The sequence below is a fragment of the Myotis davidii genome, unplaced genomic scaffold (genome assembly GCF_000327345.1).
Source record: "Myotis davidii unplaced genomic scaffold, ASM32734v1 scaffold1025, whole genome shotgun sequence".
Lineage (NCBI taxonomy): Eukaryota > Metazoa > Chordata > Mammalia > Chiroptera > Vespertilionidae > Myotis > Myotis davidii.
Window position 1 is genome coordinate 1,441,204 of NW_006297812.1, and position 24,867 is coordinate 1,466,070.

A 24,867-nucleotide genomic window follows, 5' to 3' on the forward strand; every position below is an offset into this window, starting at 1 on the left:
TACATTTCTTTGGGTAGTATGGACATTTTGATGATGTTGATTCTACCAATCCAAGAACATGGTATGTTCTTCCATCTGTTTATGTCTGTTTATGTCTTTCTCTCTCTATTTTTTCAACATCCTTTAGTTTTCTGAGTAGAAGTCTTTTAGCTCTTTAGTTAAGTTTATTCCTAGGTATCTTAATGTTTTTGGTGTGATGGTAAATGGGATTACTTTTTTAGTCTCTCTTTCTGTAAGTTCACTATTGGTGTATAGAAATTCCATAGATTTCTTGGCATTAATTTTGTATCCTGCTACATTGCCGAATTCATTTATTAAGTCTAATAATTTTTTGATGGAATATTTAGGGTTTTCTATGTACAATATCATGTCATCTGTGAATAAGGACTCTAATGCAGTGGTTCGCAACCTTCTGGCCCTTTAAATACAGTTCCTCATGTTGTGACCCCAACCATAAAATTATTTTCGTTGCTACTTCATAACTGTAATGTTGCTACTGTTATGAATCGTAATGTAAATATCTGATATGCAGGATGGTCTTAGGTGACCCCTGTGAAAGGGTCGTTTGACCACCAAAGGGGTCACGACCCACAGGTTGAGAACCGCTGGTAATGTTTCAAATAAATTTCTTATCTCTGATTCATTTATCTCTTCTGGAGAATTCTCTTGTTCTTTCATTTGGGGGTTGTTTCTTTGTCACCTCATTTTGGCAGTGTGTTTGGGTTTGTGACTATTTATTAGGTAGATCCTCTACACCTCTCAATCTCTAGTGCAGGACAGTGTCAAATGCTGTTTCTGGCTAATTAGATCAGGCAAAGACTCAAAGCCTCCAGAGACCGGCTCTGCCTACAGACTGATACGATTTTGATTTGAATTGCACCCAGGCAATTGTCCTCAGTGGCAAGAGTTTTTTTTTCAACAGAGTGGAGCAGTTGCTTCTTCCTGGAGACTAATTGTTATTTTCAGTCTCTTAAGTGGCCTCAGGGCAAGGTGTTTTCCAATAGGGTGGGTCAAGTGTCTCCCCTCCCCGCCCCCACAAGCAGGGCAAATGTTTGTGTGGGAAAGGTGTTCTCTGTTGCATGAGGTGGTGACACAGTACAGGAAACTGGTAATCTCTGCCTTCTGAGCTCTAACCCCTGAGTTCCCAATTGTGGTGTCTGCTCACATAGCTCCAGTCCATCCTGCCCTCCCTTTGCCTAAGCACAAGGTGGGTGGCTCCACAGGGAATTTTGTGCGTTTTAAGAGGGTGCCTGAATTTTCAGTTGTTGCTCCCTGGCAGGCAGCAGCCCCACTGCTATTCACAGCCAGATGTTATGTGGGTACCCTTCTCAATTTTAGTGCTCTCTGCTGGGAGGCCCAGCTTGGTGATTAGATCCCAGAGTTCTCAGTGGCATCCTCCACAGCTGAAATATCTCTCCAGAACTTCAGCTGTTGCCTATGGGTACCCAACCAGCCCTTTTACCCTTCTGCCCCTCCTACCAGTCTCTATGCAGTCTCTATTTTTGGTTCTTGGGTATCCGGGTTCTCTTCTGCGAGTCTTCAGTTGATTATTCATGAAGTTTTTCTGTATTTTAGTTGTAATTCCAGTCTATTCCTGGGAGCATGTCCATGCAGCCTATTTTCTCTAATTCTTAATGGATCATGCATATATTAAGTAATTTTTGTTTTCTATCTCTTTCTAGTTGATCCTGATTTTTTAAAATCATTTTTATTAATCCACGAATCTTGTAAAGCATATGGTGCTACACCAAGCCGATATATGACCTTCTTACATGTATATTCTGCCATTAGTAGCAGCAAGAAAAAGGAATTATTAAAAAGGCAAAGCCATTTACAGGTATAATATTGGTAATCTTGAATTATCTATAAGAACAACAATCCTTGTTTTCTGTGGTATATATTTAATATAAGTAAACATTTTACTATATTAAATGCCTTGTTTGTGTTGCCCATTAAATTGTAGTAATGTTTTTATATTTTTTGATTCAATAATTATTCCTCTTCTTAACTGTACGGTATTCTTGTGGTAGTATAGCTTATGTTGCTGTCATTAAAAGTCCCTATCACATGAAAGCATTTTAAAAAATTCTGAAGTACCTATTATTGATTAAAACATAGCCATGATTATGCTTTATAATAAACATTCAAATTATATTTTATATAAAACATTCTAGCCATGTCACTCAGTGCTTTCTGAATATTTTCCTCTTTTATAATTTTAGAGCTTAAGCAAAATGTGGCATTAAAATGCCAGCTTCAGAAGTTGTCAGCATTTTCTTTTTAAAGTTTTAGCTTCTCTTTGTTAGTGCAATAAATTAGAATTTATCTTAATTTATAGTATCTTTACCCATTTTTCTAATGATTAATTTTTATTTATTTTAAGCCACTAACTGTACATGCTTTGAGAGGGTTAATTTCTTGATTTAGTTCTCTAGGCTTCTGTGGATAAATCACTTTAGCTTGCTGAGTTGCAGCTTAGTTGGGTCAGTGGCTGTTGTGTGTGTGTGTATTATATAAAGGATATATTTAAAGAACCAGTACAATGTCTGTCCTCTATATTGGGGACTAATAAATATTGATTACATTTCTTTTTTGCCATTACTATCTGCCTAAATTTTCTGACAAACACCCAAGTCATAGAAAAGAGGTAATATTATTCATGTCTAGTCCTTGGATAGTTCATGGGCAGTGGGATACCATAATTGCCAGGCCAGAGTCAAATGATCACCCAAAGAATTGGCAAGGATTTTGAAGAATAACCCACCAGAACCACATGTGAGGCAGTGTCTTATAAAAAATATAGGTATTAGACAGACAAGTCCAAATGTTCAGTATACAAAAAATGGCCCATGAATTCTTTCCCCACCATCTATGAGACTGAAAATGGGAAAGATTTGCTGAATTTTTTCTTGCTTTCTATTTTCTTTCTCATCTACTACAGTAGATAAAAACCTTGTGCTTAAGCTATCAAATATGTGTTCATCTGTTTAGCTTTATTGTGATGCTTTAAGAATCTGTGTTTTAAGCCTCTTGGAGTCTTATATCTTAATGGTTATACAATTGAATAAATCAGTATAATTTGCAATTAAAAAAAACTAAGTTTACTTGTGAATATTTTATATGTGCACATTTGCATTTTTGCTTGAGATTATATATAGGCTGTGTGTGTCTGAAATTTCTTTTAAAAATATTGCCAATCAATATTTTATTAATATAGGCTGGTGTATCTAAACTAAATGAAGCTAAAGCTCTTGTGGATGAACTGAACAGAAAAGCTGGAGAACAAAGTGTGTTACTTAAAACTAAGCAAGATGAGGCGGATGCTGCCCTTCAGGAGATCACAGTATCAATGCAGGTGATGTTCAGAGAGCAGAGGGATGCAAGCAATAGGGAGCCCATTCATACCTGATTGTTCATCAGTGTGAGAAAGAACCTTTTTACTTAAGTGATTGAAAGCACTGCTTGTCTATGCCGAGTCTGACTAATAGTACTGTGTGCTTGAACTTTTGTAAAAGAATATGCTATTTTCACATTGTTTTAAATCTTAACTATTTTCTCCTCAATTCATCATATAATAATTTATCTATAACCCAGAAATGTAAAAATATAAACATTTTAAATTTGTATAGATTTGCCTATGAGCAATTTTATTTGTTTACCCTCTGCTAGTTAAGTTGATATTTTATTTTTACAAAAATTGTTTTCTCTTTCTTTCTCTCTCTCTCTCATCAATGAACATATCTTTAGGTGAGTATTTTTAAAAAAAGCTATCTTCGTTAGGCTTCATGGGTTTTCCCTATCTTTATATTCTCAGTATTTATAAAATAAGTCTTTATTCATTCTATTTATATTTTCAGAGAGAGAGAACACTGATTGGTTGCCTTCCTTATGTACCCTGACCTGGGATTGAACCCACAACCTAGGTATGTGCTCTGAGTGGTAATTGAGCTGCAACATTTTGGTGTACAGGATGACACTTCAACCAACTGACCCACTAGCCAGGGCACACTCAAACCTATTTTAATTCTTGATCCTTTGAAGTGAACTGGTTTTTTTTCTCCCTTGAAATCTTTTAGATCTTTGTTTTCCTTGCTCTGAAAGTTATGACCTCTGCCTTGGTTTAGGTTTATTTTCATTCAATGTGTCAGATACCATGTGGGTTCTATCCACCTGAAAACATATGGGTAATTTCCTTAAATTATTTTCTTGATAATTCCTTTTCCTTCATTTCTCTGTTCTTGCTTTTTAGAATATTTATTATTTTGTCTTGGAGCTTCCTGGTCTAGCTTTGTAATTTTCTTGTTTTCTAACCTGTTTTCTTCTCTATAGTTTTGCTTTAATTTCTTCAGAATTTCCTCAACTTTATTCTAATTCTCCTACTGAATTTTTCATTTCTGCTGTCATATTTTTTTCAGGAAGTTTTTTTTTAAAACCTCTAAATGTTCCCTTTTGGGAGTGTTCTTTTTTTTGTTTGTTTCAGTGTAGCAGTATCTCTACTTAGCTCTCAGAGGATATTTTATGAAATTTCCTTTTTCTCAAATATAGTATATTTTATTTTGTCTTCTCATTATTCACAAAAGGGGTTTCCTTTTTGTCTGGTCATCTTCATTGGAAATCTGAATATGGGAAAGGTACTTACATATTGTGAGCTCAAAAAGAGGGTTGTCTGGACTGATTCAAATGACATAATGAAAGGGATAGTTCACCTGATAGGTCAAAATAGATTCATTGGCATATGGGAAATTTTTAACATTTCCAGTTAATTGATGGTTATGTACATATTCAGTGTTTCCAAGATAATTTTGAGTCCCTGACCTGGTAAGTGATGTATCAGGAAATCAAATGTAATTTTCATATTGTAAAACTTTTTTCTGAAGGCAGTTTAGAACCAAATTAATATAAATATTTATTTAAAGCAGCAGGCAATTTTGATTATGAAAAACATCTGTCAAATAACTCTTAACTTCAAAGAGTGATTTGAAATATGGAAAAAGTGAAGGCTAAGTAAGGATAATAGTAATTGTGTATTTATAAAAGGAAAATATTCAACACTATGGTGCCTGTGTTCTCTCAGACTAGTGAACAAGAATAATACACATTGACTGCTGTAATACTCTTTTCTCTGGGATACTCTAAAAAGAGGTTTTTCTAAGACTGTTGCTAGTTGTATTGGCTGAAAGAAGAATAAGTGTGTATGTCATATTATAAGTTAATTTTGCTTAATTGTAAATAGCAGACATTTCTGTTTATTATTTTATTTTTTTAAAAAAGAGAGACAGCTTAAATATCAAACTGTACAACTTCTAAAGTTGGTGGTATGAGGCATGTACAAATTAAATATAATAGGAACTCAGAATAAGGGTAACTTCCATTTGGAAGAGATATTTAATAAAAGAAGGAACACATCAGCTGGGCCTTTAAAGAAGATTTTGATTGTGGAGATAAAGAAAATACTTCTCTTGTTTAGGAATGGTAGCAGATACAAAGGGAGAGGTGCTTATGGAAGGTAGAAAATTCAATTGAGCTGATGATGTGTAATGTACCTGAAGAAAAGAGTGGGATATAGGAAAAGTTTGTTGGTTCAGTGATTCTCAATTTTGATTATAGATTGGAACCACCTTGGAAGTCTTTAAAAGTTTCTGTGGCCTAGCTGCATCCAGAATAAGTAAATCAGCATACTTGGCAATAGGACACCAGGCATTAATTTTTAAGCTCCCTGAATGATTATAATATGTTTGAGAACCACTGTTGTAGGACTTTTGACAGGTTTCTTCATTAATTTCCTCTTTGGTTTTTCTACTATTATAAAAAAAAATATAAACATTCATAGTATTTAAGCATTTTTATGTATGTTGGACCCTTGATTTTGCTTTCAGGAGCAAGCAAATCATGTCTTATTTATATACTAGAGGCCAGGTGCTTGGATTCATGGACTGGTGGGGTCCCTAGGCCTGGCCTGTGGGGATCGGCCGAAAGTGGCAGTCCGACATCCCCTGAGGGGTCCCGGATTGCGAGAGGCACAGGCCAGGCTGAGCTGGCCTCTAGTATGCATATAAGATCTGTGGTTAATCTCTTCCCACGCTCCCTCTCCGCTCTTTTCTCTGAGATTCATCAGTGTGTTCCATGTTTCCATGCCTGTGCAGTGAGCATCTGCCCCCTGGTGATCATGCGCATCATAGCTACCGGTGGAACGGAAACTTAGCATATTAGCCATATATATATATATACACACGCACACACATATAAAATTTACTGTCCTTTGAATTTTTACTAATTTTGTTCATATATTTGCCATCAAATTATTGTCATGATTTCAATTAATTTTTCTCTAAAATAAAGTATAGAAACTTCTAATATACTGTAGTCTTTAAGAATTATTAGTCTCTACTATTAGAATTATAGAAGACTTCGTTTTTAGTTCCTCATTTATGAAATTAGCATAATAGTACTAGCCTCTCTGGGTTTTTTTTGCAAGTGTTAAATGTGTATTATAATAATTTTCTAATTTATGTATTTCTGACTTATTTGGTTTATATATAATAAGCATTTAGTGCTTTGCTGTCCAAAAAAATTAAAACATATAAGGCATAGGAACTTTCTGATAGTAAATAGAGTATACTGTGTCTCATTGGTTTTCCAGGCTCTTTAGAAATTCTGATGTCAAATTAGAAAATCATTTAATAGAAAATGTCATTTTGAAAAAACTTATATTTTAGGTATCATGCTTTTAAATTTCGAGTGCATTAAAATTTGTGGGGATTCCATTTAAATTTTTCTGTAGGATGCAAGTGAGCAAAAGACAGAACTTGAAAAACTGAAGCACAGAATAGCAGACGAAGTTGTTAAAATTGAAGAAAGAAAAAACAAAATTGATGATGAATTAAAAGAAGTACAGGTAAGACTAACATTTTTGACTATCAGTTGTATATAGGAGTTTAAACATTATTTGCTGAAGTTATTTTCTAATAGCATCAAATGTGGCTGTAACTAGAATATTATTTGTAAAAGAAGCAGGAAGGGAATTCTCCCAGGAGAAGTAAGCAAATTAATTGATGGTAATAAAAAAATAATCTGTTTCCTGTGAATCATGTTGTTTTGACTGTGGAGGAAAAAACTGTGTTGTAGGTAAATTAAGACAAACTCTTAGGCTCCTTTTCTGGAGATTTGACTAAATTAACTAAATAGCCTTAGAATATAAAGAGCTTTGAAACTGGCAACTTGTCTCAAAACAAATTAGATCTTTCAGATTAGAGTGATGCTTTTATGGCAAGGACTCTTTCTTGACTTGAACATTTTGTACTTTATGTTTTAAAACATTTTGATATTGGAAGAGAAAGCATGTTTAACTAGAGTCATTTTATTAAGATGACAAATATGCAATGATTTGTAATGAGCTAACAGTTTTTTTAAAAAAAAACTAATTATTTAGTTTATTATTATTAAACTAATATGTTTAACATGTATATGTTTTGAAGTTGAAAATGCCCTTTATGTCTTTTAGCCTCTAGTGTATGAAGCGAAACTAGCAGTTGGAAACATTAAGCCAGAATCTCTTTCAGAAATTCGCTCACTGCGTATGCCCCCTGATGTAATCAGAGACATTCTTGAAGGAGTTTTGAGGTTGATGGGTATCTTTGATACATCTTGGGTGAGCATGAAAAGGTAAGTTTTTGAATTTGTGAAAAATGTTATTTCATCAATGAATTACACATTCCTTTATATTTTAAAATATTTGTTATTTTGTTTCTCACACTGAACTTCATCTAATTATCTGGTTTCACACTTTGCTCTGATATCTGAAGATACTCTATGTAACAATATATCGAGATCTACGTTTTTCTTTCTCCATAAGTGGTTGTTAAAAGTGTCAAAAGAGGAGAACAGGAAAGCCTTAAAATCTTTTAAGAATGTCTCGATAGATACGATCATTTATTTGGTACTCACATCGTGTTTACTGACATTTACTGATGAAGAGAATATAGTCACTAGCCCAGATAGTTTGGCACTCTTGGTATAGTCAGAGAGAGTGAGAGCTCCATAAATAACACAAGAAAAATGTATACTAGGAAAGACTTGAGTCTTTTTGTTTTTTAAAAAAATATTTTTATTGATTTCAGAGAGAAAGAGAGAGGGAGAAGGGAGAGAGAGAGAGAGAGAAAGAGAAACATTAATGAACGGAATCACCAATCGGCTGCCTCTTGTAAACCGGCTGCCTCTTGTACACCCATACTGGGAATTGAGCCCACAACCTGGGCATGTGCCCTGACTGGGAATTGAACCTTGACCTCCTGGTTCATAGGTCGACACAACCACTGAGCAATGCTGGCCAAGCTACTAGGAAAGACTGAGTCTTAACTAAATAGGCAACAATGCAGCTTCAGGTTTTATACTATAGCAGTGTTGTTATGGTATTCAATTACATTTCAGGATTTAGATTGGTAGTAGAGTCCTTTTCTATCTGGAGTTGGGAGAGGAGATTTAAGTTCAGAGAACACTTTAAATATCTTGGAAAGCTGAAAAATTTCTTGCATATCCTAGAACATACGAGTACCAAGTAGTTCACATGAAGGGATGTGGGTAGAATAACAGGATTGTAATTTCTTTATTTCAGTGCTACAGGTTATTCACAGAATATTAGGAAATTTGTTGTGCAGCTTTTTGTAGTTCCTCCTTGTTTATAAAAAATGTGGATAGTCCATTTAAAGCTTACATACTTCAGTCCCATATTTTTTGTTAGCTAATAGATTACAATTATTGCATACGCTATTTTGTTAAATTGATATTTTTGTAAGAACTAGCAAATTTTATTTAACCGTATTTGAAGTAATATGCTTTAATTTAGTTTCCTTGCAAAAAGAGGAGTGAGAGAAGACATAGCAACGTTTGATGCACGAAACATTCCAAAGGAAATAAGAGACAGTGTTGAAGAACTTCTTCATAAAAATAAAGGATCTTTTGATCCAAAGGTAATTTTTTAAAGTTATGCCATAAATTCCTTTTCAATGCTTTATAATATCCTGCAAATTAAAAAGTGATGACATTATCAATTGCTTTTAGTTATTGCATTATCAATAACTAAAAGTTTTTTTTAAAATAAGCTGTACATATTATAGGTTGTAAGCATTTACTGTCAGAATTAGGTAGACTAGAATCCAAGTTGGGGCGTGGTGCATATTTATTAGCATAAGTGATTTTTAAATCTTACTCTGGTCTGTCAGTGGTATGTTTTTTTTCTTCCTGTGTACTTGTCAGATAATAATAGATGTCTGTGTTAGGATACTTATATCTAATTTTAGTGAATATTTTAAACTCCATGATTCTGGTATGTTTTTTAGATCCCTTATTAAAAATGTTTTGTACATCTTCTTTAACACTAAAAACCATGTTTTGAAATTGCTTTTATTTAATAAAGATGTATTCCATGTAGAGAAGAGAAAGAATTGATGCTTAAACATTATTGTGGACAGACATTGTCATTACAAATGTTACTAATAGAATACTTAATATGTTGATAAAATATCATTATATTAAAGATTGTATGAGATTCAGAAAGATTTTTAAGCAAGAAGTGAGACATACTTAATGAAATAGCAACTCACTTTGTTTTTACTTTAGCTACACACCAAAACCTTCATTTGTGAAATAAATACTTAAGTAAAATATGTTAGAATTAATTCTGTTATTATTTGAAAATAAGTTAAGAAGCTGGATAACTGATGGGTTTTTCAGAATGCCAAGCGTGCCAGCACTGCCGCGGCTCCCTTGGCGGCCTGGGTCAAAGCCAACGTGCAGTACTCCCATGTCCTGGAGCGAATCCAGCCTTTGGAAACAGAGCAGGCACGATTGGAGTCGTAAGTGACAGAAAATACCAACAGTTCTAATCTTGATTTATTTTCATCAATTTGATGATTTAGTTATAGTATTAAGACTTATTTAGGATTTCTTGTCTATATCTAAAAAGGAAGCTAAAAACATTAAATCATATAAAAGGAGTCAACTAATTACAAATTCAATGTTAATCAGACCAAGAAGAGGAAAACCAATTGGAAGGAGATGGAAAGAAGAACCAATAACTTTCCCTGTCATTATTATGCTGTTGGAAGGATCAGTTGGTAGAAGTTCTTTTAGAAAGAGCTAAAGTTTTGTAGAAGGATAATATTAAAGTACAAAAAAGGAGGTTTTGGAAATAGTGGGCTTTTATATTTGTTTTCACCTTCTAAGTTCTAGGAAATGTTTGGTGTGTATTTTCTAAAACATTCTCTGGGCAGGTGGGGGGGAAATTTAACCATTTATTTTTTGGGTTTAAAAATATCAATTTGCTGTTACTAGGTCAGCATTGTATTGTATCTCCTTTGTTCTTATGCAGACTAAGAGGTGTGTTATATTCTTGATTGTTCAGTTTTTGACATTATTCTTATTCTAGATAAGGAGATTTTTTTAGGCCCCTAAACTTTATAAATTTCTGAATGTAATTTTGTGCAATATTTGTGTTACATTTATACAACATTTTGACTATATGTTTTCCACAGCTGAGACATGTTTTATATTTCCTTTCTTGGACACCTCTTTGTTGCTCTTAACAATTAGCTCAGGTTATTCAGTTGATTATTTTTTCTGTTTACATACCACATATTTATTCGCAGCCTTCCTGTCAGACCCTAAAACATATTCGGAATCTATATGTTCTATTTACTTTTTTCTTAGCATTACCCATTCTGGAGCCTTTTCCCTTGTGTTTCAATGTGAATTAGTTCTTCCCTAGGCCTGGTGCTTACAGCTATTATCTTGAATTTCACTTCACCATTTTTCTGGGAATTACCTTTGTCTCTTTTCTGATTGCATTCTTTTATTAATGCCCTTGCCTTTCTCTTTCCTAGTTTAGTCCATTTTTCTAGCGCACCTCCTTCACATTAGCTTCCCAATCAAAGGTAAATAGGATGAAAAATGTTTTGAGATCTTTCAATGTCTAACATTATCTATATTATACTATTATATGTGATCAATAATTAGGCTGGGTTTAGAACACTGGCTAGAAAAAGTTTGATCTCACAATTTTGAAGGCCTTATTCTATTGTTGTGGTTCTCCAGGTGTGGTTCCTGAAGCAGTAGCATCAGTGTCACCTGGGAACTTGTTAAAAGTACACATTTTTGAGCTTCAGTCAGACTTACTGAATTAGATACAACATGTGGGGTGCAGAGTGAGGCTTTTCAGTTCATGGTGTTGCTTTTTTTTAAAGAATTTTTATTGCAGAGAGAGAGGAAGGGAGGGGAAAAAGAGAGAAACATGGATGTGAGAGCGAAATATTGATCGGCTGCCTCCTGCGCACCCCTTACTGGAGATGAGCCCACAACCTGGGCATGTGTCCTGACTGGAATGGAACCGGCAACCCTTCAGTGCATGGATGATGCCCAACCAACTGAGCCACATCAGCCAGGACGTCAGTCTGTGTTTTGATAACTCCAGGAGATTGTGCAACGCACAAATGCCCAGCAGCATGCAACAGTGTGGCCTGGCCATTTGATCGCAACTCTCAATGTTTGTGGGTATTTTTGGGGAAAGGCCAGTCATTTCTGTAGAAGAATCCTCATTGCTTCTGCCTAGGGTGTGGGTAGGATGGATGGGGGTGGATGAGGGGTATAAGCTTGACTTCCAGGATTGTGTTAAGAAGATAGTCCGCTTTCAGTGGGGGAGGCAATCTGAGGTCAAACACTTTGTAATAATGACTGTTAATCCTCTGTTGTCTACATTCCTGGGCGTTTTAAAGGTACCTGTTGTCTGCATTTTAGAATTCTTTCAGCTTCTCTTCCTGAAGCCATTTAACTTGTGTGGCATTTCTGGTATGTTATCACCTTTCAAAATTTTATTGAATTACTCTTTTGTATACTTTTCTCCTTCATTATCTTTCTTCTTGTACATGTATATCTTTTTTATTCCCTTGGTTTAATTCCGTAGAGTTTTAGAAGAGATAGTAGATAATAGACTATGTTTACCATTTTTATCCCGAGATCTACACACACAAGTATTTTTAAAGATTGCCTCCTGTAGGTGGTATGGCTAAGTCAGAAGATACATTTTTAATTTTAGCTTTGCTTTTCATATCAGATTCTAAGTAAAGGTATTATGACTACTGGATTATTAATAGTTTTCATTGTCATTTATTTACTTCAAAATTACATTTTAAGGTGCTAGTGCTGCATTTTGTTGGTATCTAAAATAGAATAACTTTTATAAAATTCAATTATATTTTAGAAATTTGAAGAAAACTGAAGACAGAAAAAGGAAACTAGAGGAGCTTCTTAATTCTGTTGGTCAAAAAGTATCAGAACTTAAAGAGAAGTAAGTTAAGTTTTAAAATGCATTTTGGATATTTGAAAATATACTTCAACCATTTTTTTTTATTTTTGAAAATCTTAGATATAATTACTATTTTCACCTTTTTTTAATTTATCACTCTAAAATTGGGAAAGGTATAAAATAATATAGAAGGTATTCCTTTTTTTTAAAAAAGTTTTTATGATAAGAACAAAAATATTTAAGCCTCCATTGATATAGTTATCACTAATACGAGATATGTTCCAATATACCCCATTGATGCCTGACACTGTAGGTAGCACTGAAGCCTATTTATACTGTGTTTTTTCTTATACATACATACCTATGATAAAGTTTAATTTATGATTAGGCAAAATAAGTATTAACAATAACAAATAATAAAATAGAACACTTATAACAATTTTCTATATAATAACCCTACATAATAAAAGGCTAATATGAAATTGATCTGAATGCTGGAATGGCCGGGAATGACTGTGACCTGAATGGTGGAATGACTGGGAATGACTGGTCACTATGACGCACACTGACCACCAGGGGGCAGACGCTCAATGCAGGAACTGCCCCGTGGTGGTCAGTGTGCTTCCACAGGAGGAGCGCTGCTCAGCCAGAAGCCAGCTCATGTCTGGCCAGTGCAGCGGCGGTGGTGGGAGCCTCTCCTGCCTCCGTGGCAGTGCTAAGGATGTCCAACTAATGGCTTAGGCCTGTTCCGTGCCGGCAGTGGGCCTAATCCAGCAGGTGGACATCCCCCGAGGGCTCCAGGGCTGCCAGAGGGATGTCTGACTGCCAGTGTAGGCCTGATCCCCTGGGGAGCGGACCTAAGCCATCAGTTGGACATCCCCCAAGGGGTCCCGGACTGCAAGAGGCCATTGGCTGGGCTGAGGGGATCCCCCCTTCCTTCCCAGTGCATGAATTTTCGTGCACCCGGTCTCTAGTACAATAATAAAACTTGTGTGAATCTGGTCACTAGTTTCAGGGGGTTGTTGAAGTCTTCTTATATATACACATTGTTTCTGGTATAACTTGTTGCCATCAATCAGAACACGTTTTCTGTTCATGTCTTCTACTCACTAATTTAGTGCCTTTTCATCTTAACTAAGCACTTATCATGCACTGTTGCCATACATTTTGTAGTTTGAGGTGCAACAGCAAAACTAGCATGAATTACCTTTTCCTTTTTCACAATTTCATGGGTAGAAGGTTCACTCTTACTTTAGATCTGAACTCAGCATATAGCTTTTTTTCTTTTCTAAGTTGAGAACTTTCACACTTTCACTTAAACGGAGCACTTTGCAGCTTTTCTTTGTCATATCCGAACTGCCACCATCACTACTCTTCTGCTTTAGAGCCATTATTAAGTAAAATACATGTTACTTGAACACAGCCCTGTATACTGTGACAGTCGATCTGATAATTCAGATGGCTACTGAAAGACTAAGGGTGAGTAGTATGTGTAGCATGCATACACTGGACAAAGGACTGATTAATTTCCTGGGTATGACAGAGCTGGATGGTATGAGACATCATCACCCTACTCAGAATGACCCACAATTGAAAAACTATGAATTATTTATTTCTGGAATTTTCTATTTAATATTTCTGGATGGTGGTTGGCCGCAGGTAACTGAATCTGTAGAAAGAAAAACCCCGGGGCCGGGGGGAAGGAAGGGGACTACAGTATGTGATGAAATATAATATATGTTATTGTTTGCTTTCGATTTTATGAAACTAACACTTTTTATTGATCACATTGTTTTCAAGTGGTGTGTTATGTTTACTTTTTTTCCTAAGGAAGAAATAGAAATTATTGTACCTAGAAAGAAATTCATCAGACTAAAACTATGACTGTTTTTCTCTATGTAGTCTGCAAATAATTATCTCTATATTTACATATTTAGTAATAGAAAAACAAACAGACCAAAAAGAAAACCTCAAATCCATAAATCCAGTGTTTTCAATATTCCTGAATACTTCATATGTTATAAATACAGAAAAGAAATCACATCATGTTCTTCCAGGTATAATTAAAGAAATATAAGAAAAATAGTGTGTATCATATGCTCAGAATCAGTACTTAACATTCAGGTAATTGTCCAGTATTTATTGAGTAGTTAGCATAAGGTAGCAATGTTTTTGTTTGTTTTGTATTTAATCCTTACCTGAGGACATGCTGAGAGAGAGAGAGAGATAGAGAAGAGAAGAGAAGGAAAGGGAAAGGAAGGGAAGGGAAGGGGAGGGGAGGGGGAGGAGGAGGAGGAGGAGGAGGAGGAGGAAAACATTGTCTTCCGCATGCTCTCAACAGGGGATCAAACCTGCAACCCATGTATGTGCCCTGACCTGGAATCTTGGCTATCTACTATGGTAGCTGTTAAAGATACGTGGCTACTATTGAGAACTTTGAATGTGGATAATATGACTGAGGGACTGAACTTCAAATTTTATTTAATTTTCATTCATTTAAATTTAAGTAGTCACCTGTTGCTAGTGGCTACCATATTGGTCATATGAATTCTAGAGCCTTGTTTAAGGGAAGAAGGAAAAAGTACTTAAAGAGGCAATACAGTGTAGCGTAAAGTTCAAGGAACTTAATATCAGATAGACACACCCAGGTGAGACCTGTATAATAATCTGTTTGGAAATAAGTTTCCATGTCCTGACATTTCATCAGCAGTTATGTATTTGTTGAAGGACTAAGTATTCATGTGGAATATTACTATTTTATTTAATAAAACTATAAATCGTATAGGTATATTTTATGGAAAAATTTTTAAGAGTTATAAATTTGGGTGAATGGGCATATAGGAAGAGAATATATAATGTATTGGCTATTTGAGGTGAATTTTATTAATATGTTTAATAGCTAGATATTTAAGGAAATTAGAGTGAGGAGTGAGAAAGGGATAAGGAAGGGATGGAAGGTGTTCTAGGAAAATGGAACATCCTGAAGAAGGGCACAGCAGATGAAGGATAGAGCATTTTCTGAGAATAAATACTCAGATATTTATCTATAGTTTTGTTGGACTAGAATAGAATAAAATAACAGTGAAAAGATAAATTTGATCAATCTTATAACTGGGTTTTGAATGTCATATGGAGAAGTAGTACAGTGAATTAATGCCCTATATGAATTATACACTTTATATATATGTGTGTGTATATATATATGTATGTATGTATACATATATATAACATGTATATATGTATGTGTATATGTATGTATGTATATATGGATATGTGCCTATTTGATGAATGATATTTTGAACACAAATACTATTAGTATTATCATTAATTAAATTCTTATATAAAAGTTCACTTTACTGCCTAAGATTAATTTAATCAAATCTCTCTTACATTTCTTTGCCTTTAATGTTTTCACAGATTTCAGAGCAGGACTTCAGAGGCTGCCAAACTTGAAGCTGAAGTAAGCAAAGCACAAGAAACAATTAAAGCTGCGGAAGTCTTAATTAATCAGCTTGATAGAGAACACAAGAGGTGGACTGCACAGGTTTGTGTGAGAAAGAAACGTCAAAAATAAGGGCTTCCTTGAAAATACAGGAGATCTATAATGTAATACATTTGTTAAAAAAATAAAAAGGAGAGAAATATCCATTAACTTTCGGCTGGCTTAAGAAAAAATGATCTAGATGTTAATGGCTGTTATGTGAATTAATCTTTAAGCACAGTATCTTTATATGAAAGGATTTTAGACAAAGCAACCTATTTCTCTTTTTTATCTATATTATTGAAGGGAAGGGCAGGGATAAAAAAGAGTTGATGGAAAATGGAGTACTCTTTTTTTGGAACTTACCTTTACCAGTACAGTGATCTTAGGATTTTACACTATTAGCCATTTATTTTTTCTTGAAGTACTCCATTAAAGGTTGTCTCCTGTTTTCGTTTGCTTTGTAGATTCCCTCTCTCACCATATTCTCACCATCTGCTCATTCAGTAATGTTTGGCCTCAGTATTCTCTCCCTTAGCTTCTTTGCAATGATTCTGAGTTACCACCTGTATAATGATGCTGACCAGAGCTATATTTCTAGACTGCTTAGTTTTAAATTCATATTTCCAACTGTACTTTAGTTAGTTGCATTTAACTGTCTCAGGAACTCATATGTTTAAATTTATTTTATTTTTCTATCCAAGTCTATGATTTTTTATATCTCATTGGCATCTTTCTTCTAGGCATTAAAACTAAAAGCATGTAGTTATCTTAGGCTCTTCTTCCTTATTTACTTGTCATAATCCATTTGCAAATATATCTTATATTTGCCTTCTTTCCTTAATGCCAATTTTTTTTTTTATCCTGAATTCTCCCAACTTGTCTCGCACCTATCTGGCCCTTTAATTGGTTCATTCTTCATTTGTCCGTTTAATTATTTTTCTAAAACCCAATCCATACCATCACTCACAGCCCAGTTTAAACACTTTCAATGGCTCATAATATCCACACGTTAAATAGAAGCTTCTTCGCATGGCATGGGAAACCTTCCACAATGTTGTTCCCTCCAATCACTGCCTCTCTTTTTCCATTACTTCTGTTTTGCTACATTTTCTGCTCAAACTTATGCTTTAGCCAGCCATGCTTTTAAGTAATGAGTCTCAAAGGTTTATCTTTGCTTTGTGCCTTTGTCATACTCTCTGTATCTTAATTGTATTTTACAAAATGATGCTAATTCACACAGTACATATTTAACTATACTTGGAATAAAAGTTCTGCTTTTTTATAATTATTAGGAAAATTCAACGATAAAATATGTTAATCTTTACAAATACATTGGAATTTCACACATTTGTTTAAGATCAGCAGAATTGAAAGCTTTGTTGATATTTTTACATTTTGTCAATTTATTCAAGACAGGGGTTATTATCTTTAACCCATAAATGATTTTTTCCCCTCTATAGTTAAAACTCGAACTTATGAAGCTGTCATTTTTTCCAAGTTAAAACATATCCATACATCACTCTCTTTTTTTCTAGGTTGCAGAGATAACAGAGGAATTAGATACTCTTCCAAAAAGAGCTCAACTAGCTGCTGCATTTATGACATATCTTTCTGCTGCTCCTGAGGGTTTGAGAAAAACCTTTTTGGAAGAATGGACCAAGTCAGCTTGTCTTGAAAGTTTGTATTTAGTTATTCATGAATTTGAAATTTCAGTATACTAAATATGCGCCTTTTGGTTTTTGTCATTTTACTTTTTTAAATAAGAAAAAAGTATCTGTAAGTTAAAACATACAGTAGCTACTTTAGATTTGCTGAATTCTACAAATGCCCTGAGAATTGTTTTGTTATGATGATTCTTCTATTCCTAAAATCACTCTATGACACTGAGACCACTGAATTATTTTTGGTATATGGATGAGTACAGTTAAACATTTTATTAGTTTAATTATTACAGTAATTTCATATCTTAAGATGAGATGCAAGAACTGAAAAATTCCTTATGAATGTTGTGCTCTTCACAAATTATTATAGTTGTGAAACATTCATTTAATAGATAAATATAAATTAACTGAATTCCATTTCTTTGTACTTTTTCCCCCTTAGTGTCTGCTGTTAAATGGGGAAGAATAGATTTAATATTAAAGATAATGATGAGATTTTTCTGAGTGTATTTTAAATAGCTGTATCCCCTCCCACTTGTCAAATACAAGCTTGTTATAGTGAAGTATTATTGATATCTTTAACTTTTCAGAATTTGATCTGCGGAGATTTCTTTGTACTGAAAGTGAGCAATTAATCTGGAAAAGTGAAGGCCTACCATCAGATGATCTTTCCATAGAAAATGCTATTGTTATCCTACAGGTAATAAATCAATTTTAATTTTCTTATCAGATGTATTTCTTTTGAATGCTTTCCTAGTTACACAGAAGTGAAGTATTTTGCTTGATGATTCTATAATTTTTAGTATAACTTATTTTTTACCTTAAAAGTTTATAAAGTGTCACTATTTTGGTGGCTAAATATTCTACATTGAACTCCCAGTTAGTAATAGAAATACTTTTGGAATACCTGATTAATTTGGTTGTATGGTTCCTTCACCTAGTGTGAATGATTTTATATTTTTATTTAAAAATATTTTGGGGTTATAAGTTAGAGATGATCATGTGCATTTTTTTGGAAAATTGTCTCACAGTGTGTGTTCCCCAAAAGTCATTTAAACTTGAAACTATTATAACCTTACTAGAGGCCCAGTGCACAAAATTCATGCACTTGGCGGGGGGCGGGGGTCCCTCAGCCCGATCTGCGCCTTCTTGTAGTCCGGGACCCTTCGCTCCTTACCACCTGCTTGCTTGCTGCTCTTTAGCACTGCTGTGGAGGCAGGAGAGGCTCCCGCCACCATCACTAGCACCCCTGGTGGTCATTCCGCTGTTCAGTTGATTTGCGTATTAGCCTTTTATTATGTAGGATTAGCAATGAATGTGAAAACAAATTCCAAATCATATATACAAACAGATCATTTCATTAAATGACTTTTGATTTTTACCATTAACTTGGTTTACCTTTGTTATAGAACTTGGAAGATGATTTCCACCCCTTGATTATGTGATGTTTTCCCCCCTATTCTTTCTATCTTAATGGTTTATACTACATACTACAGTTTTCTCTTTCTACTTTGTGACCCCCTCTCTCTGCCCAAAGACCATTTCCTTATTCCATAACTCCAGAGCCTCAAAGAAAATACTAAATGCTCCTCTTTAGGTAACATAGGCTAAGTATTATTTGACCTTTATTGTGGGCTCTATTCATTCTTGGATAATTTATTTTGATTAATCCTATTAATCAGCTGATATACATTACTAGGAGAGAAGTTACTGATCAAAGATTAAACAGTTTTGTCTTCTTTTAATTTGATTTGGCTTGTTCTTTAATTTATTTTGGAACATCTTTCGTTATTATTTTTCACACTAGAATTACAGATTTGAAACTCTAATTGTGTATGTCATATAATATAATCTTATACAATAAAAGCCCAATATGCAAAAGTATGACTGAACGGTGGAACAACCAGCAAAATGACTGGTCATTATGTGGTGCACTGACCACCAGGGGTCAGACGCTCAATGCAGGAGCTACCCCTAGCCCACAGGCCCCAGGCCAGCCAAGGCAGGTGCCAGCGGGGGTCCCCCCAATAGCCCTGCCAGTTGCCCTGCAGTGGGAGGCAACCAGCGGCGGTGGAAGGGGCAGGGCCAGGTCAGCCAAGGCGAGTGTCAGCGGGGCCCCCCCATGACCCCTCCGGTCACCCTGCAGATTAGCCCTGATCTCCAGCCAGGCCTAGGGACCCTACCCATGCACAAATTTTGTGCACCAGGCCTCTAGTTCATTATATTATTGCAAACTATGTGGTTTTTATTTTAGTTATTCCTTCTCTAAGCTTTTATAATCAGCTCTTCTTTCTTTTTTAGTAATCTAAGAAAGCAATCATTTGCAGATTTGAAAAACACATTTTAAGCATTCTCCTTTTTTCATTCTATAAGAAATCAGGGGTAGATGAGCCTTTAGATAAGATATATTTATCACAATTTTTATTTTTTATTGATAATAATTTAATTTTATTGATGAAAATACTTTTGTATTCTGAATTGTCTTTTATAATAAGTACAGGAGAAATTGTTTTTTTTAATTTTTTTTATTTTTTTATTGTATTTTTTTATTGCTTACAGTATTACAAAGGGTATTACATATGTGTCCCTTTTTTCCCCCCCGCCCTTGACAATCCCCTGACCTCCCCTAGAGAAATTGTTTTTGAAAATAATTGCAAGAATAAGCTTATGTAGATTTATTTTACATTTAATATTTCCAAGTTTCTTATAGATACTTATATGCATTCATATGACAAAAAAACCATTTGGAAAAGTTTATTATGGCAATTAATTATTTTGTTGAAATGAATTTGCCATTATGATCAATACTCTGTCTCAATTGTAAAGTATACTAGATTTAGAATAAGCTGCTACAATTAAGGGTGTGATCAGATAACACATGTCTATGACATCTCATTAACATCACCATGTGATGTATGTGAAATTAGATCTGTGAATACACACAAACTGGATTTCTGGGAAGTCTTCCCTGAGAAGAATGGCCAGGCATAATGAATGAGATGAATTTTTGAATCAGGTATCACATCTCCTCACCAACTATACCTGCGCTTCTCTGAGACTCTCCCTCTCAGGGGAGGCTTTCCCACATTTAAGGCTGTAGTCACTCATTGTCAACAATTATTCCATTTATGTCTTTCAAAGATGCTTGAATTTCTCATATTTGAGTTAAATATTGAAGTGCATGTATTGTCTGGGAGATGAAATAGTCAAATACTTATTCATCATTGGCCTTGTAATGAATTAGTTTTATTAGAATAACTGAAAGCTTATATGACCCATGTCTTTGGGGGCAGGGGAAGAACGTGGTCATGATGATTGTATGTCCTGGATTGCCATGATTTATGCCTTTTGTCCTGATGTAATCTTAATAGTTTTCCTTTTACTCCCAAAAGTGTGTTGGTTTGGGTGATAAATTTTATGATTTTTTAGAATCGAATGATGAAGAGTATAAGGCTTTTAGAAAGTAGAGAAGTGTGAGTGATAAGCTTCCAAAAAGAAGATGGAAAGATGATTAATTTAAATGTCATAGTATTATAACTTTTTATTTAAATCTTACAGTATTAACCAATTTTCTTATGTAGAGATATATTAAATATTTGATTTTTACTATATATACAGTTTCAAATTAATTTTCTTTGAATCACTTAGAATTTCTGAGATTATTTTTCCTTCCTGCCAAAGTATGATAAGGAAATGCAAACTAATTTACTATTAGTCTAAAGAATACAAAATTATAAAGTTAAATCACATATGGAATTTTTTTTCAAATAAATATTAATCATCAACATTTGTATAGTACTTTCTGTGTTGTATCTATATTACTATTTTACAATTTATATAGGTAAAGCACTTACTTTTTTGAATTTTCAAACCAACCCTATCTTGTAGATATGGACATGGAAGCACAGAAGGGTTAAGTTGTTTGTCCAAGGTCACACAGCTGTCAAATGGTAGAGCCAAGATTCAAACTCTGCCATCAAACCAGTCTGTGCTGCAGAATTGCCTCTCATACCTGTACATGTGTGTGTTCCTGTATATGTTTAACTTATTAGTGTTCTGTTATTCCTGTTCATGTAATTCTTAGCTAATCTCAGTTTTACTTATAAAAATGTTTCTATTCTTATCTTGCTTATAGGTATTAAAAATAAAATAGAGTATCCTAGATATTTTAAAATAATCTCTACCAAAAATATCCACTGCCCATTCCTATCCACCCCTCCCACGGGAGAGAAGAATTAATATATAATTGCCCTCTGTTCTGAGCTCCTGACCTCTAGTTCTAGCTCCTAAGGTTAGATATTATCTAGAGCTCCCTTCCTTGCTAGCTCAAGCTCTGTCTCTTTATTAATCATTATTATTAATATTATTAGTTTAGTGAAGAATCTTTCAGTGGCCAAGTACAGTTCATTTAAAAAAAAAAAAAAAAAAGAAAAGCAACACTTGCTTTTAAATAACTGAGAGGTTCAAAAGATTGGGTGTGGCTTTAGAATTCAAATGATTTACCAGGACATTGCTCTCTCTCCTCTTAAGAGATGGATTCATTCTCAGATTCCCTCTACCCGGAATTAAGAATGGCTCTTGGTGACTATAGACTTACCACTATCAGAGTATATGTTCCCAGACTAAAGATATGTCTTCATCTTTCTGTCCTCCCCTCTCACGCCAATTCATTTATGTCAGCACCCCAAAATGATTCTGATTGTTAGCTTGGGTCATTTGCTCGCCCCTTGAGTGCAGTGCTAGATTGATAATCCCATCCGTAATACATTGAGTGGCACATGAAAAGTAGGTAAAGATAGCTTTCCACTCTAATACTTTTTTTCTTCCTCCCCCACTGCTTATAAAGTGCTTCTCATTTATTTCCTACCAGTGGAAATTACACAATCTTGGCCCAGTAATAAAAGTTGCAAATCTGCAAGTCATCCTCACTTTAATTTTACATTTAGTTACTTACCCAACAAATCTTGTGAAATCTATTTCTCAAATGTATAATGATTTTATTCTATTCTAACTACATCCACCACCAATGGCTTCATTTAAGGCCTTCATCATTTTATACTTGGTTAAATACATTAGTATACCAGTTGGTCCCTTGCCCCCAATATCACTTCCTTTACTGCTTTGTAGTGATCTTTCTAAAATGTTAATCTCATCATGACAGTTCCAAAATTAATATATTTGAGTGACTTTCAGTTTCCTGAAGTATAAAAATTTCATTATTCTTAAACATGCCATGAAAAGTTCATGATCAGAAAGACTGAAATTACTCCTGCCATTTTGTATGCAGCATCTTTGCCTACACTTTTTACTCTTATGGTGCCAAACTACTGATAGTTTTGCAAATGTACCCAGGCTTTTTATTCCTCTCTCCTTCATGCTCCTGTCTATCCCTGAAATGCTTTTTCATCTCTTTGCCAAATAAGTCCAATTTATTTTTCTTAGATTAACTTGAATTGCTTCCCAGCAGCTTCCCCTAACTCCACCTGCGATCTTACGGAATATTGTGTAGTCTTCCATTATAGAATTTTTATTTTTGGCTGCTTTATTAGATGTGAAGTCATTAAGGGTAAGAGGATATCTAATTAATTTCTTTATCACTCACATTGTCTTACCATGGTGGTTATGCAGCGTCTGGTAGGTAAATGAATACATGAATGAGTAAAAGTCAATATTTTTGGATCTATTATAATTTGTTAAATGTAGATTTTAACTACAGTGGGGCCTTGACTTACGAGTTTAATTCGTTCTGAGACCGAGCTCGTTAAGGAGCTCGTTAACACAAATTACTCTGTCAACTCAATGCAAAAAATCAGCTGAGAGACAGCTGGTATCTCAAAAAACTCATTAGTCGGGACACTCGTAAGTCAAGGCTCCACTGTACTTTTAAGCAACACAGACCTAAAATATACCCTAGAGATTTTATTTAAATCTCTCCAGAGAAGTATAAATAAATGAATACAAACCTATAAATACTCTTTGAAATTCTTAAAAATGTTTTTTGTTCTAAAAACATAATTTTTGAAACTTTGTCTTCTTTTTTCTTATTTTGCATCAGATCATTGGTTTGAAGTCATGGGTAAGACCTTTTTAAGACATTTAAAATAATCATGTTTATGGTTAGTCAAAACTTAGTAGACTTGAGAAATGTTTGCTATTGAATGCTAACATAAAATAAGATCTAAAACCTAGGTGTAGTAGGTTGGTAATACTTAATAGGATCTTTACTAACCATCTCATTTTGCTGGGAATAGCAGATTTACATGATGGAGCAATAAGTGAAACTTCCAGAAATAGAGTTTGGGTGAAGATCATAAGCAGTGACACAGAGGGAACTGTGGTGAGAGCAGGCCATTCTGGGGGCAAGCAAAAAGGGGTGCATTGCCCAGTTGGTGTGGCTCAGTGATTGAGCATCAACCTATGAACTAGGAGGTCTCAGTTCCATTCCCTGTCAGGGCACATGCCCGGGTTGTGGGCTCAATCCCCAGTAGGAGGCATACAGGAGGTAGCCAACCAGTGATTCTGTCTCATCATTGATGTTTCTCTCTCTCCCTCTCCCTTCCTCTGTGACATCAATAAAATTGAAAAAAAAAGGATGTGTGCATTGTCTGGAAAGAACTTTAAAGCCTAATAAAACTGTTATAAACTCAGTCAGCTCTTTATTATCACCATATGCTGGCAGTTTTAAACAACGTTGCTGATAAAATGCTCTTCATCCCTGGGGCATGTGTTCCGCACTATCTGCCTCCTTCTTGGTTTGTCACTGAAAGAACATCTTGTTCTTAGTATTAGACATACCTCAGTTCTAAGTCTTTGTTTCACTTTGATTTCATGTATCTTCTCCCTATAGCACACAACTGCTTACAGTTTTCAGATAAATGAAAATTTAAGAAAAACTAAATCAATCATTATTATTTAGCTCTGATTGACTAAGTAACAATGATTATTAGATGACTTAAATTTACATATATTTAAATTTTTCACATATATATGTATGTATCTACACTAATAAAAGAGAAACATGGTAATTGGCGTACAACCACTACCCTTCCCATTGGCTAATCAGCAAGATATGCAAATTAACTGGCAGCCAAGATGGCGGCCGGCAGCCAGGCCGCTGATGCGAACAGGGAGGCTTGCATGCTTTAGTGACGGAGAACTCCAACGTTCCCCACCTGACTTGCCGGCCTCTCAGCTGCAACTCTAAGTAACTATGTTGCAAATATAGAAGCTAAAAAACCCCCAGAAACCTGCGTTACTCAGCTGGGCTTCAGCCAGCCGGACCGCAACATTGTATCAAATACAGACAGTAAACAAAGGCCAGAAACCTGTTTTCAGCAGCCGCGGCCTCAGAGCTAAAGCTGGCCCAAAAGAAAAAAAAGAAAAAGAAAAAAGGAGCGGTTGGGAGCTTCAGTCCCAGCCTGAAAACA

At 34.8% G+C, this 24,867-nt stretch overlaps 1 protein-coding gene across 1 annotated transcript in view; it reads left to right on the forward strand.

Annotated features, from left to right (window-relative positions):
- DYNC2H1 (dynein, cytoplasmic 2, heavy chain 1) overlaps positions 1–24,867 on the forward strand; it is a 305,345-nt gene that overhangs the window by 117,157 nt on the left and 163,321 nt on the right. The window contains 11 exon segments of the mRNA XM_006773520.2: positions 1,683–1,837; positions 3,218–3,355; positions 6,782–6,895; positions 7,502–7,662; positions 8,843–8,966; positions 9,730–9,851; positions 12,251–12,337; positions 15,713–15,839; positions 17,315–17,456; positions 18,031–18,140; positions 23,496–23,516. Coding sequence (XP_006773583.1) covers positions 1,683–1,837; positions 3,218–3,355; positions 6,782–6,895; positions 7,502–7,662; positions 8,843–8,966; positions 9,730–9,851; positions 12,251–12,337; positions 15,713–15,839; positions 17,315–17,456; positions 18,031–18,140; positions 23,496–23,516 — 1,301 coding nt within the window.